The 16,236-nt window shown below is 38.3% G+C and overlaps 1 protein-coding gene and 1 long non-coding RNA gene across 2 annotated transcripts in view; one reads left to right on the forward strand and one right to left on the reverse strand.

Moving 5' to 3' along the window:
- The window catches only part of wnt3 (wingless-type MMTV integration site family, member 3), a 35,649-nt gene that overhangs the window by 10,442 nt on the left and 8,971 nt on the right, over positions 1–16,236 (reverse strand). The window contains exon 2 of the mRNA XM_042508013.2: positions 2,638–2,879. Within this exon, the coding sequence (XP_042363947.1) occupies positions 2,638–2,879 (242 nt within the window). The remainder of the gene's footprint in view (positions 1–2,637; positions 2,880–16,236) is intronic.
- LOC148186283 (uncharacterized) overlaps positions 2,663–16,236 on the forward strand; it is a 53,327-nt gene continuing 39,753 nt past the window's right edge. Inside the window, exon 1 of the long non-coding RNA XR_015775068.1 lies at positions 2,663–11,807. This is a non-coding gene — a long non-coding RNA (uncharacterized LOC148186283). The remainder of the gene's footprint in view (positions 11,808–16,236) is intronic.

The following is a 16,236-nucleotide window of genomic DNA, read 5'->3' on the forward strand; positions in this document are numbered from 1 at the left end:
AATTCACCATAAGTTTTTTTAGGAGAACGCATCTTCCAAACCCTCAAATTTATTGCTTTGTTTTGTTTTTTCCCTTCAAAATTTTTGGTGATTTTTAAAAACTTTTAACCATTTTTTTTTCTTAAAAATTTTGACTTTTTTATTTTTTAAAAAAACCCTCTTGGCAGTGATATTTTTTTCTTTAAATTTCTTTTGATTAATTTAAAAACATATTTCAACAATTTTCTTTTCCTCTAAAAATGTTTTCTGATTTGTTTTTCTTTAAAACATTTTGATTCTTTTGCTCTCAAAACTTTGATTTTTCTTCCTAAAAGATATTTTGGCTGTTTTTCTTTTAAATGGCAATTTTCCTTTCTCTAGAAAAGTTTTGCAGTTTTAAAAAAAAAAAATGGCTATTAACAAAAAGCCTTCCAAGCCTACTCTCATTTTTTTGGTGAGGAAAACACAAAACAAAAAACAGGTCACATAATACCAAGAACAGGGCAATGAAACAGTTACTGTTCTCAGAAAAAAACCCTCTCTCACTCTCTCACTCTACAGCATGAAACTGCACTTTAAAATAAAAGCTCTCTGCTGCCACAGTTGCAAGTCATTAGCGGTCCAGTAAGAATGAACCCACTTTTGGGGACGAAACCCACCAGTTGGGAACCACTGGTTTAAAGGACGCAGTTAGAGCAGCGATATCTTACAATTAGTATTCTGCATGTGGAGCGCCTGATGGATGTCTCCAGTATATCAGCTGTACTTGTCAGGTTTTGCTGATAGATTTACCGCGTTGACCCTCTTTCATGTAGCAGAGTGTAAACACGGTTAGGAAAAGAAGCCGCTGAAGACGAATGTGGCACCGAAGGTAAAGATGGATGGAAGTTGAATAATGTGTCAGTGCTTGTACCTGCACTCATTTCTCAGTGCAGCCAGGAAGGTGTATATTATTGTAATTGCCCTAGTTAGGCGTTTGTCAGCAGAAGCCCAGAGAACAGGCAGTGCTGAGCCTTAGGGTGTGCGTTTTGTAACAGCTTGCAGTAGCCTCAGCCTAGTTTCTACAGTAGCAAGTTGTCTGGCAGCGGCCCAGTCGCCAGAATAAAATGTAGGCTTTGTATGTTTCTGCAAACCACAGATATGTTACATTTGTATGTTTCATACGGATGGCATAGTTCAGGTTACATGTGCATGAGTTTCTCAGCAGGAGGAGGAGGGGACGGTGGATGGTGAAACACCTCAGTGAGACGGCTGCAAAACAGCAGAGGACTGTTTGAGAGCAAAAGTGGGTGTTTTTGTACAACAGTTCGGGACTTTTCCAGCCATGTTTGTAACAACAGAAGCGAGTATTTTTTAACATCATTTCACGACATGTCAGTCTCTAAATATAGCAGCCAAAGCAGGGTGTTTTTTTTATTTATTTTTATTAAATAGGACAGTTTAAGCGTTAAAGGGAAAGAGAGAGAGGGGATGACATGCAGCCAAGGGCCGAGGTCAGAATCGAACCCACGGCTTCTGCAGCGAGGATGCAACCTCTGCACATACCAAAACAAGTGTTTTTTAATGATCGTAGCGACAAAGGCATGTTTTCTTGTTTGTTTTTATGACGATTTGGGACATGTCCAGCAGTATTTTATCAACAGAAACATATTTTTCACAACAGTTCGAGATATGGGATATGTCCAGTTTTGCGACATAAGGGTTTTTCATTTCCTGGGAAATTTCCTACCATTTTTGTACCGAAAAAAGTGGTTGATTTTTAACATCAGTTCTGGACACATCCAGCTGTGTTTGCAGGCTGGTTTTTATCACAATTGTTTAAGACATGTACAGCCATTTTTATAGCAACAAAATCTGGGTTTCTTTTAAAAACAATTTTGGGATGTGTCCAGATGTATTTTTTCAACAAAAGCAAGTTTTTTTCATGATAGCTGGGGACATTTCCAGTTGTGTTTGTAGCTACAAAAGCGGGTAATTTGTTATGATAGTTTGGGACATGTTCGGCCCTTTTTGTAGCTACAAAAGCTGGTGTTTTTTTATGACATTTTGGAGCATGTACAACTGTTTTTGTAGTTTCAGAAGTGGATATTTTATAATGACAGCTGGGGATATGTCCAGCTATTTTTGTAGCAACAAAGAACTACAGTTGGGAATGTCAGGTTGTATTTTTCACGATAAAAACTGATATTTTTTAACGAGGGATCGGGACATGTCTAGCTGCATTTGTTGCAACAAAAGCAGGTGTCTTTAAATGACAACTTGGAATATTTCTAGCTGTTTTTGTAGCAAATAAAAGCAAGTTTTTTCTAATGATAGTTTGGGATATGTCCAGCTGTTTTTTATAGCAAAATGTGGTATTCTAAGCCAAAACTCTAACCAAGTGGTTCCAGTGTCTAAATCTAAACATTAATCACGCAAAGTCACAACACTAAATTGAAAACCTGAATTTTCAACATATCTGCCTCACTTGCAACATACAATTGTAACATGTCCATAGTTAGTTAGTTACAATACAATGCAGAAATGTACGATGCCAGCATTTATTCTGGAGATTGGGTTGATACTGTAAGCCTTTTATATATATTCAAGTATTTACAAAATGCAGCCTTAAAGATTTAAGGCCTTTTTTTAATCATCAGGCTCTTGTGAATAATTTACCTTTGTCTAGCACAGGGCCGAAGATGGCCAGGTTGTCCTTGATGGTGGTACAGTTCCACCGGCGACCCCTAAACTGGTGCTGGCACTCCTGGATCCCCAGTTTGACGCCTTCTGCAACGCTGGGCATGATCTCTATGTAGTTGCGACAGAAACGCAGCTGCTTGGGCACCAGGCCGGGGATAGAGCCGCACAGGATGGGTTGGGAGCCCAGAGACGAGTACTGCTGCCCGAGGGCCAGGGACCTGCGACAAAAAAGAGAGGGGAGGGGAGAGGGAGAGAATCGTTAAGGCAAGTCTGCTGCACATAAACACATCTCAATAGAAAGACAATATGACCAAATGAGGTTTATCACAGCAACCAGAATTAAAATGTCTTATCCTTTGCTTTTAAGGGTTTAACAGGTTTGGCCAAATAATCCCTGACTTGATATCCAAATTTCTGCAGCTGTGGATGATGTTATTAAAGGCTTCTTGTTTTAAACCCTTTGAAACCTGAGCATTTGTTTGAAATTTTTCAAAAACATGAGGAGGAGGCAATGAGCAACACATTGGCCCCAAAAAATAGCAACAAATTTATAAAATGTTACAAGAACATTTTCTGAAAATGGAAAACAAAAACCAGAAAATGACCTGAAAAAAGGGAAAAATAATAACAAGATGTGGGGTTTTTTCCGTAACATAATTTCAAATATATAATATATATAATGATTACAAAGATAGTTTTCTGGAAATTTTTCCTTAGTTTTTGATAGTTTTGTAATAATGCTTCCCCCTTTATTAGAACTATTTTTTAGGACCTTTTCTTCACCTTTTACTGATTTTACTGTAATTTTTGGGAACTGTCTTGCCAAGTTCATCATTGCCTTTTTAATTTTTTTGAAGACATCAAACCTATGCTAAGGTTTCAAAGGTGTTTTTTTTGGGGGGGGGGCATGTATATATATATCCCAGTGTCAAAGTAAAGTGTCCCAAACGTTTTGCATGCTGGTATTAGCAGATAATTCTCAGCCCTGGTGTTTTTTCAGATTTCATGGGATTTAGGAAGTGAGAGCGCTCGCCTCACAATACAAGTCTGTGCCCTCCATGAACTCACCCCCACAATAGCACAATGATGGTGACCTGCCAGCGAGGCCGCCATGAAAGGCAACCTGCTCTTTGAGCGGAGACCACTTCTGTATTCATTCATCTCAGGTTTAACTGTGGCTGTGTGACGGTGCAATGATTCATACTCTGAGTGTTTTATTGACTTATCTGTTTAATGTAGTTTATACTAAGAGCTGTTGTTTATTTTGTCTCTTTTCCCTGCAGGAGAAGGGGGGGTTAATAGGCCCACTTCAGGGCAGGGATACAAGCTATTAGCACTGACTTTTCAAAGTGTTCCCACTTGTTAGCATACACAGATATGCTGATCTAACAGATAAAACACAAGGAGCTGTCTGCGTAGTTTGGAAAAGCCCCTTCTTACAATATCAAATATATGACTACACCTGCCCCTGCAGTTCCCTCGTTAATTTGCGGTTTTTCCCTCTGTAGTCGATTTGATAAGTATGACAGCATATACAGCCGAGCCTTCTGGTGATGGACGAAAAACAGCATATCTGAAGAGGTGTGCGCCTCACCAGAAGGCTCGTGCAGATGTGCCTAAGCAGGGATTAATCACCACAACGAGACAGCCGAGATCAGCTTGTGATGCCAGAAACCATTATAGTTTCATTCAGGTAATTAATTTTAATTGCTTTCTATTTCTCTCGAAATAAAAGAAAGAGAGGGAGAAAACATGTTTGCCATGCCCATGTTTTAACATGCTTTCTGTGATGACAAGCTCAAACAAAGTAGCGCAGTTTCTTTCCGAAAGGTCATGCATTTACTTAAGGATGTCGAACTCAAATTTCTTGTTTATTTATTGCTGGAATCACCTAAAGAGACGTAAAGGTTTCTGCAAGGTTTGCAGTCTTAACCCTTTGAAATCTGAATCAACATCAGTTTTCTTGTGCTGCGTTCAGATATCTTCCACAAGCATTTAAACCTTTGAAACTTTAGCAAATTGGTTCGATTTCTTTTTAAAACATTGGCATGACATGTCTTGAAAAAGTGTAAGAAAATCAGTAAAAGGTGACCAAAAACTGACCTGAAAACTTCTTGTTAATTTTTGCGTCATTTTTTATGTTAAGTTGCTCATTGAATTCTCTCCAGGTTTTTGAAAGACAGGACGCTCTCAGACTTAAGGACGTTTATACAATTTGGGGACATTTCAAGGATTATTGGAAGTTTTACCGATTTTACGACATTTCCAGGATTTTAGTATATTTCTGGGATTTTAGGATGTTATCAGGATTTCAGGACATTTTTAGCGTTCCAACCCTCTGTCGGGGGTACGGGGGATCCTCCACTGGCACTTTTTTTGATAAACAAGTGCTGTTTTATGCACTCTGGCACCTTATGTATACTAAAATGACTTTAATAAAAAAAAAAAACTTTAATAACTTTACTTTACTGTGAGTTAGAAAAATGTTTGCCACCCGACAACCTATCAGGGGCCAGATGTGTTAAGGTGAATATTGCTGCCGCAGAGATTGTCAGCTTATTTAAATACGTAAAAATTTTGGTACAAATGTACCCACCAGTGTAATGTACAGCCTTCAGAGATTTACTCATCAGACAGTAAACCTCCCTGCATTTGGCGCTCGGTTGGTGTGAATTTTGGACCCTGGTTGGGACCCTCCTCTGGAATATTTTGAGCATCAAACACCTTATTTCCTTCGCTCTGGTGCATTTTAATGCATCAATTTCTGCTTTTTCTGCATACATGTATGGTGGAAATGTCTTTCATATGTCAAAATAGAAGTCATAGTATTGATGGGGTCACGTCTCGTGTGTCCCCACCCAAACTCTACACCAATGGCTCAACAACAGATGTGTGATTTGGGTGTCCACAGGGTTAGCGATGTGCTGCCAGCAGCTCTGAGAGAAGAGCTTCACCAGTGCCGAGCAGACTCTCCAGCACTTGGCGAAGTCTGCGGCGGACAACGTGGCGCTGGAGGCCATGAGAGGATCATGGGGGAACAATTGCCGCTGATCAGATCAGAGCGCCACTCAGGATGACCTCAGGACCCCCGCAGGGCGCAACCCAATCACAGCAGCCACTGACTCTGACAGATGAGTGCAGCGCAGCGCCCCACCCCAACACAAAAGTCAAGCCATTGAAGTCACAGAGAAAAAAAAATCCCCCTTTAGATAGGTTCACAGCTCATGTGCGCTTTTCGCTTTCGACATATGGCTACCACCAAAACCCTGCCCCCCACCTCCCAACGCTCTCCTCCCCCCTCCCAAACACTGTTTTTGATCTCAGGTGAGCATTGTTGCAGCAGGCTCGCAGGTATCAAGCTCTGCCGGCGGAGCTCACGCACTGGGACATGAGGCCGAGTTGTTTTGCTTTTACAGCTGGTGTAATGGAATATACGATGATCACATAATCAGCCATAAGCCACTTGTATTGTTGGCACGGACTGACGCTCATACACAACAAACAATTCTTAAGTTTCAGCGTGAAAGCCCGTCTGATTACTGATCTTCAGCAATGGCACATAAACTATTCAAAAACTTTGCTTCGCACACTGTAAAATCTGACAAGTTTATCTGACCTTAAAATAATCTTAGAAACCGATTGCTTTGAAAAGGAAAGTTATTATAACCATGAATCTTAATTTATGTTTACATTATATCTAATTGTAAAGTTTACTCAAAATTCGGGCATATTTACTCAATTATGTGAAGTTGTTGCAACTTAAAAATGTCACTTATCTTGTTCTTTGTAAGTTTTCGCAACTTCTACAAACCAAGTTAATCTTGACAAACAGGATTTTACCAACAATGCACTTTAAACTCAGAAATCTAATCTTACTTTTATGAATCTAGAAAAAAACAATTGCCTTGATAAAGGGTACTAAATATAACTATTAGTTTTAATTTAAGTAGATTTCATATCTAATTATTAAGTTTAGTTAAATTCTAGTTGTATTACTTTTTGACTAATTTGTGTCGTGTAAGTTATTGCAATTAATAAATGACAAGTTAATTAACTTGTTCTTGTAAGTGACAGCAACTAAAGTTTTTAAGTAAGTTGGTTGGACTTAACAGAACAGTTTTATGTATTTTTACATGTTGGTTAAAGCTTGAGTATAAAAAGACACAACATAGAGAGTTAAAATCTTTAGTAAAGTCAAAGAAAGATTTAGTCTCAATATTTCTATTTTTTTAAAGATTTGTTATGAGGCTGGAAAGTGGATTTGTTTCAATTGTATAAGTCAAGGCATTTGGTTTCCTGGGTTTTTTAAAGCAAAATCAACTTGTCAGATTTTACAGTGCAAAAGGAAAAATGAGTCTCTTTCATATCCAGCTTAATAATTCAAACTTAAAATGCAGTTTTGCCCAATTTGATGTTCCCATGCAGTTATTTGATAGCGCTCATCAATCTCATTCGTGTTCTTGTCTCAAGTTTACCCAAGCGAAGGCAGCCACATGAGCTCATCTGCCATTCCCAATCCCACCAACATCTCTGAGTTCAAGTGTTGCTGACTTCACTCCGTCTGGTGACTGAGTGACTAAGGGCCTTAATTACACTGTCTGCTATCCTGGTTGCTGCCCATTAATCTCTGAGTCGTGGGACGGACGGGAGTGGGTGATGCCCTGCACGGAGCTTGGATTTGAACCCTGCTGCCCCAACAACTTTCAAAGGAAAACCTCTCCCGCCCCTGTGAGCTATCTCTGTAGTTACGCCGGTGTGCCGACTTCAGCAGGGTTCCCACAACTTTTCATAGACAAAATTTCAAAGCTTTCCATGACCCTAAATTCTTATTTTTTTCTTTGGGCCAGTTGCTCAACATTTTTCAAAAATATAAGATTCAAACATAAGCTCAGTGTCCCCAATGAAGTATTTCAGGGCTGTCAGCAATATGAAAATCCAACAATAGTTTCTGTTTTTACAGTTTCTGTATGTGATAAGAACTGTCATTGTTGGTGTTTTTTAAAGAAAGCTTGCCTTCCCCATCTGTTTTTGGGTTAAGTTGTTTTTATAAAGGGAAAAAATAATCAATTTTTAAGTTTTCTAAAGAAATTGCCAAAATTTTAAAAAAGAAAAAAAAACCCATCAGTTTTTTTTTAAGAAAACATGTCTTCCAAACTTGCTTTCTTAAAAAAATCTCCCAAAATATTTAAGCATACTATAAAAATTGACTACAAGTTTTAAAAGAAAAATATTGCCAACATTTAAATCTATAAAAAGAACAGGGGAAAAAAGAAAATGTGACTTAAAAAGTCAATTTTTTAAGTTTTCTATAAAAATAACACAAAAAAAATCACCAACATTTTTTTTAAGACTTAAAGTAAAAAGCTAAAGTAAAAACAAAATACAGCCAATTAAAGTGGTACAACCCCTCCCCTAAAGCCAAAAGTGATTAAAAATGATTTGACATGCCTCGTTGACAAACATAAGGGGACAGATGGAGCACAGGGAGGAAAATGATGATACTTTGTTGATGAACAAATAAAACAGCTAAAATGTCACACGTCGACGCATATTGAAGCTACGTTGCATCGTCAGCTACAGGAAATAAATTCAAGGTTATGTGACATTAACGTACTTTAATTTATTATACTAAAACATTTCCCTATTTTTTCCCAAAACTTTCAAAGACTTTTACTAGTTCCTGACTTTTCCAGGCCCGGAAACTGTGATTGTGGAAATCCATGACTTTTCCAGGTTTTCCTTGACCGTGAGAAGCTTGTTTCAGGTTCTGTTCAGGACAACTAAACCGCTTGCCCACCACTCCGACATATTGACTCAGCCAGTGAATTTGGGATTTCTGATGGAATCAATTATCTAACCGCATGGGACTTTGTGGTGGACATAGCATGTTTAGACTACAGGCTGCGGATCTGCCAGCCTATTTGTCTTTGTTTGCGAAGGATGTGCCTCACTTGATCTGTATGGACAGATGAGATGAAAGGGATATCTTTTTGGCTAGGTGCTAATGAGAGTCTTAACCCTGAGGGGTTATGAGGCGTATCGTGCAAACAGACGCATGCATGCAGACCACATGTGAGCCACGCTGATCCTGCCTGCTTTGCCTCACTTCTCGGAAGCCACGAGCAACGTGTCTCAACCGAGTGAGGGAGCAGCGGCAGACGCAGAGACCTCCACAGAGGCAGAATGCCGGGGGAATCTGCTGCAGGGGACGAGACGAGCAGCACAGCAGCAGCGAGCGGCAGGGCTTGGCAGGTGCGTGCCCAGGCAGGTCCATATGGGGCCTCTGCTGGCCTGGGGGGTTTATGGCTTGGTTGGGGGTTTTCTCAGTGCCTAAACCGGGCTGATGTGAAAGTATGACGGGCCACTGGAAACCACAGAAATGAAGCAGAGGAAACAAAGGGATTCCACCACACACCTCGCTAAAGAGTGGAAATTCACGCAATCAGGAGCGTAACACTGTCAACAAAAACGTTTGGCTCTACCGCTCCCAATAAATCACCACTACAGTCTCTGCAGCTGGGTTAGGAAAGTGAGGATGCAGCTCGGTCAGTGTGCTTTTTGCTCTTTGAATTTGCCTTTCAGAACAAGAAATGGAAAAAAATAATAATTATTCAAAATCATTTTCAAAATCCAAAAACAAAAAAACAAGCCATTTTTAGTTTTGGGGGTCAGAAATATAATATACAGAAAATGCTACTTAATTTGTACCCGGTCCACTTTCCCAAAATGACAGGAAGCCAGGGGACAGTCTCAGCAGCCCCATAAATGTAAAGGATTTTAGTACATTTATAGGATTTTTTGATGTTTCTGGGATTTTAGGACGCTTCTACAATTTCAGGACGTTTCTGGGATTTTAGGAAATTATGGGCTAGGCTAGGACCTCTGTTGGGCGGGATCTTCCACTGGCATTTTTCTGATAAACAAGCTGTATTTTGATGCTGTTTTATATAATCTGGCATCTTATGTATACTAAAAGTTACAAAAAATCCCATTGTGCATCGCTTTACTTTTATTGTGAGTTGAGGGGCCTCCTAACAACTAACTGGGGGCCAGATTTGGCCCGCTGGCCGCAATTTGAGTTTCACTGCATTGAAGTGTTAGAACAGTGTGTTCAGTTTTCAGTTTTTGCTTCTCTTGCTAATTCTACTAATTTGATTTTGGCCCCATGTATTGAACCAGGTTTTGTTTTTCCCCAGCACAACTTCTGGTCACAGAAAATGAAGAAACGGCTGTTGTTTTTTACTTTACTTGATTTTATTTTATTTTATCTTATTAAACAAATTTTTATTCTGTATATTCCATTTATTACCCCGAAAAAAAGCTTGTTTTTCATTTTTGAATTTTGAAAATCACATAACTATTTTTTTTCTGATGTCTCTGTTTTTATTTTGGATGTTTTTGAGCAGGAGTCTTGTACTGTCAGAAATATGCTGCAGCTGCCATATAGTGGGAGGTCAGAATTACAGGGGTCAGTGTGTAGCACATGTCTGTGCACAGATGAGCTTTCTTTGTGTGACGGCCTCCGATGTCCAGGGGCACAAAAAGTACCAGGTGACCCTCTGAACCTGTTGAGCAGAACATGACATCTGACCTCACTGCCTTCAGCCTGATGCCTACAGAAGCAGCTTGAAGTTCATGACCAGGGCCCGGATACACGTATGTGGGAACAGGGGTGCTGATCTCCGGCTTGTTGGGTTCATTAATCATTATGATCAGGTGCCTGCTCATCTTTACAGTTCATGTGATGGAGCACTTCAATATATCTTGTTGGAGTTGCTGCTTATCTTCAAGTGAGGAGCGTGAAACAAGTTAAACCGATGTAGGCCCTTTGCACTGTTTTGACCTTGGTGTAATAAATTTAGGATCCTTAAAAAGCAGCTTAAAGTGTGCGAGCAAAACATAACAGAGTCATCTACTTGAGCACACACAAACACAGATGGTTCTGCAACTAAAAGTTACATTACTTTAATCCCTAAAAGTACATTATACATTGTATATGTGTTGGTAGAACAGGTTTTCTATTACTTAGAGAATAATTGTATTAATTTTATTTGCATAGCTAACAATCTTAGCCTCAAAATGTGTCAGAAATATGTCGTGGTGGTCAAAACAGGTTTTATTTGACTTAAGGGAATCATTTTATGTATTTTACTTTCATAACTTTAAAACTTTGGATGTGTCTTAGTCTCAGAGTGTGCCTCCAATCACCTTTTCACATTGAACTTTTGCACTGATTGTTTTAAAGCTAAGTATTTATCTGCATTCATGCAATGTTGAAATAATCAAAAAAAATTTGTTCCCAATTGGAAATTCACATGAACGCCACCTCAAGGAAAAATAACATCTAAGAAAATAGTGATACGTGACTTGCCGAGTTAATGTCAAATTACACAGAAACATGGCATGCGAAAGAAAATGTTGATGTTAACATGTTTTTTTTATTTATTTATTAATATATTTCATATAAATCTTTTCTGCATGTAATTTCTATTAATTTCTATTGTGGTATTTTTGTCAACGGGTGATTAGTTAAGAAAGTAATTTACCAGCATTAACCCTAATTTAAAAAATAAAAAATAATACATATAACTAATTTTTTTTTTTTTTTTTTTTTTAATTTTTTTATCATGTTCACAGGGCCCATTCAGAATGGACCCACTTTTGGACCGTGACCCACCAGTTGGGAACCACTATAAGCAATAAAATACACGTTTTTTAGTTGCATCAGTGTTGTTTGTACTTTTTGATTTTTTAAAAGCTCATGAGCACATCAAAGTCGGAAGAATGACTTTCAAATTTAGGAAATGGGACTATCCCACGTACTTGAACGCACCATTAATATCCTCCTTAACCATCATGTGGAACACATCACCAAAATTAATTATCTTTTAAATTATTATCTTGAATAATCTAAAAAAATATATATTAATATTATTTCGTATGATTTAATTTTTTTGTGTGTGTCGTGCACAAAACAAGTCAGGAACTAAGTAATGTGTCACTTCCGGCTCCCATCTTTGGTCAGAATACGGAAAACCGGCTGGATTCATAATTTTCGCTGGCACGGAGCAAACATTTTTCGTTGTTCACTATTTGGATATCGGTAGAAGAACCACTGAGGAATCTGGAAAGTCTTCAAAACAGTGGTAAGTTTCCCCAAACGAACTGTCATACATATATTTTAAATGTATTTAGCCTTGAGAAAAACAAACTAGCTTTATGTTAGCACCGAGCTAACAGCTAGCGTCATTAATTACTGCAGCTAACTGTTAAAAGATGATTTATGCAGTTACATGAATGCTGGGAAAAAGGTGTCTGACGTACTTTTAATCATTCTACCTTTTTCGCGTGTCAAGAGATAGGCTGTTGCTGTACATCGTTTAGTTTTCGTCTGTTTTTGTAGCATTTAGCAACATAAAAGTATACAGTATTAGTAACGTTACACTTCGACTCGCTCGCGCACCGAACGTTCGATCTCCTCTACTAGCTCGCGCACTAGGCACGTTAACTACAGTGGGCTACGTGACAGTGGAGGAGAGTAACTAAGTACATTTACTCAAGTAATATCACTGTACGTAAGTGCAATTTCTATTTACTTGTACTTAGCTAATATATTTACATTTTATGCTACATGATACTTATGCTCTGCTACAATAGGAGGCAATAGTTTTACTTTTTACTCCACTACATTTGTTTTAGTGCTGCAGATTATTGTGGCCTACAAAATAAAAGTCACCCAAAAAGGCAACACAATTATCTCCACCTATCCTACATTATAACATCACTCGTGGTAATTCAGTGATATAACATGTATGTCTGTGGAGCTAGAGAGGCTATTTTTTTTTGGTTGGGAATCCAGGGGACGTGTTATATTTGAAACACTGTGGATTTGTCCCCCTACATAAAATCATGAAAGCTGCAGGAAGTTTGTAACCTCAAAAGCAATAGTTGCAGTCTGAAATAAAAAGGATAGAAGATATAGCAACTATGCATTACTAAGTACAATTGCGTCTCCATTAACCTGATGCAGAAAAGGCACAAATTGGCGTATAAAATTTACCAGAATGCAGGAAATGACATATGTAGCAGCCTCAGGAAACCAACTAATAGTCGAGGCCGAGACCGGGACTGCTTTAGTTGTCTGACTGGCCAACAAATAAGATTGGCTGAGATTCAAAAATAAAGTTATAGGCGCATGCACAAACTAGAAGTAATCAAAGAAAATCTAAATAATCTCAGCAAACAAAGAGTGCCGTCAACAAAACAAACGGATACTCACTCACCCTCTCTACTGCTACTAGAAAATACATAGGTGACCAACTCTTCCAATAACTGCAATCATGAAAACAATAATATCCTAAAACACTAACAAAAAGCATGCTGCATCCCAGACTTTCCAGACCCTTATAGACCTGTATCTAATCAGATGTGTTTCCCCAAATGTCAGAAAACCCCCAAAAAACACAATGCCCTTGCTCTGCAGTTACCCATTGTGCATAACACATACTTTAACTTTCTGCACTTAAAGTATATTTTGATGCCGTAACTTTGTACCTTTGCTTGAGTATGAATTTGAATGCATGACTTTTACTTGTAACAAAGTATTTTCACAGCATTGCTACTTTACTCTAAATAAAATCACATTACATATCACATCACATGTCATGCAAAGCTGCATTACCTTTTGATATAGCTTCAAAACCCAAGTAAAGTAAACATATTTTCTGTCTGAGTTGCTACTGTTGTATTTGTTGTTCTTTACTACTAAAAGTACAGAAGCAGAATGGCCCCTGTCTTTGCTATGTTACATTATAACTTTGGTTTTTAAAAAGAAGATTAACATACATGCAACATTTTAAGGTTGTAGCTGGCTGAGGTGGAGCTAATTATGGGGAAGTTTGTTTGATAAAAATGCACATTTTATACGTTTATCTCATGCTTTGTGCGGAAAATCTAAATCTGCAAATAAATTGTAGCTATCACCTGTTTGTAGTGGAGATAAAAAGAGCAATATTTATGTGTGAAATGTAGTGGAGTAGGAGTCCAAAGTAACATAAATTTGAAATACTCAAGCAAATATCTCAAAACTGCATTTAATTACAGTGCACTTTGTTTGTTTTAGCTGTAATTCTCAGTCTTGAGCACTGCTCTGAAATGCACAAATTGAGAAATGTTGTACATTCAGGTTGTTTTGACTGAAAGTTGCAGTGGTTTGTAGTTCAGAACAAATTGCAGTGTTGAAGTGGCAACCAAAGTATGAAGGAGAAGCATAGAGGAAAAGCAAGGGATTAGTGAGCCTGTCACAATCCATCCCTCCATGCATTATTCCTTAGGCACTGTTTAAAAGCTCATGGAAACCAGCGTGCATGTATGAAGGCAGAGTGAAATACACGGCTGTGTTGCTACTTGTAAGCTCCTACTCCCAACGTGGTTATCACTGAGATGATGGCAAGAGGTGGGATGCCTTATTCAGTTTGCTTGCTCTGTGCAAACATTTTAAAAGCGTTAATTGTTGCAGGACTTGCTGAAAACTGCTGACATATGATCTAATGATATCATTTTCTATTCAGTTTCATCAGAAGTTGGAACAATCTCCAACTATTACTTTTAGGTCAAGAGGAGGCTTGGAGCTGATGATGTATTCAGCTACACCTTGTTTGTGCAGAATTAGGGCTCAGCTTTAATGCGGTAATGAGTAAGTCATCAAGTATTTTATCTCCTCTCTTTTATTTTTGTAGCAAAGAGCATTCACCCTTTAAAACCTGGATCGCCACTTTTCTTTTGCTGCATTCAGATGGCTTCTAGAAGTATTTAAACCTTTTTATCATAAGTAAATTGGTCTTATTTCTTAAAAAAAAAAAAAAAGAAAAATGAACAACTTGGCAAGAAATGTCCTGCAAATTTAAAGACATTACTAGATTTAGAAAATTATTATTTCTTTTAAATTGGGAAAATGTCCAAAAACCTACATTAAGAGTTATCATAATTATAAATTTAAAAATTATTTTTACGGAATTATCATCATTTTTCATTTCCAGGTCATTTCCGTTTTTGTTTTTCTTTTTTTAATTGCTAATTTTCAGGTCAGTTTTTGTAATTTTACAATTTACATTTTTTAAAAGACAGGAAAATACATCCAGACAGCTATGATTATAAGCATACCTATATTTGTAAAATTATTTCATAGAATTATTATAATTCTTAGGTAATTTCTCTATTTTTTATATTTTTTACTTAACATTTTGTTTTTATTTTTGACTTTTTGTTTGTTTTGTTAATTTTCAGATAATTTTTACTAAATTCTTGCAAATTTTTGTATAATTATTTCTTTAGTTGCTCATTGCCGTCTCCCAATGTTTTTATAAGAAATCAAACTAATTTGCCCTGATTTCAAAGCACTGAGGGATTCAATCTGTAGTAACAGATTTGATATTGGCTTCACATATATTGAAATGTATTTTTATATTGAAATATATTTTCCATTATTGACAGTGGGTTTCAGTCATTTTCAGCTGTGTCTGAACAAGTTAACTTATTTCATTAAAGAGAAATTAATAATGTTAGGCTTATTTCGGTTTTGTGCCTGAAGCGCTGAGTCCTGAGTGTGTTCTGTCACTTCCTCTGTGAGAGACATGCTCGTGAAAAGGCCTCTGCAGCAACAGACTGCGAGAATATTGTTTGCATTAAACTCCAATCTACCTCTAATTTACCTCTATATGTTGACGCCGCAGCTCAACTTGTCAGATTTGCCCCGAGGACATCGTGTTGCTAAATGAGGCCCTGGCAGAGCAGTCGGAGACATGCATTGAAAACACTGCCATCAGAATTTCATTTCTGAATCCCACAACTGAGTCCGCAGAGAGATAAAGACACTCGAAAGAGAGTAAGTGGGCCAAGGAAAGTTGCCGGCTTTGCCCGAGGATGGGACTTTTCCTGGTGGAGGCTGGAATGCAAAGCTCCTGTCTGTTTTGTTGTCTTCTCTTTTTCTTTGGCACACTTTTGATTTGTAGTCCAAGAGCTCCTGGCTGATCAGATAAAGAACGACAGGACCCCTGAAAAATGTTCCAACCTGTTCTTTTTTCTACCTCCCCTCCGTTCCCCTCTCTGCAGACTCTTGCAGAGAGTGCAGAGTTGGGACAAGGAGCCCCTGCAGTCACAAGTATGGAGACGTGAAGAGGGAAACTGAACAGGGTGTAAACTTGTGAACCTGCCTGTCAGAAAGCAAATCAGAGCGACAGTAGCTCTGCACACACTAGAGAGTACGAGGCACTGCACGTCAGACTGGAAACTCGGTGTCCTTGTCTGTCTGTAGGTGGACACAACAGAGTCTGATCTGTTGTCTTGAGAGGACAGAGCTTGCTTGAATGAGTGTCTCGAGAGACTGTGTGAATGAACCCACAACTCAAACAGTGCATTGTTCCCTGCCACTGCTCATTAGGGGCAGCTTGTTGTTGGCACCGCTGCTTGAATTGTCAGCAGTAATGCATCCTATGCAAATCATAACTCGTAGTGGATTGTCTAGAATCTTCCATTGTATGCGTGGAATTTCTTTGTGGCACCGCATTGTGGGTTTAA

The sequence above is a fragment of the Plectropomus leopardus genome, chromosome 19 (genome assembly GCF_026936395.1).
Source record: "Plectropomus leopardus strain MGB_pleo_1.0 chromosome 19, ASM2693639v1, whole genome shotgun sequence".
Classification (NCBI taxonomy): Eukaryota; Metazoa; Chordata; class Actinopteri; order Perciformes; family Serranidae; genus Plectropomus; species Plectropomus leopardus.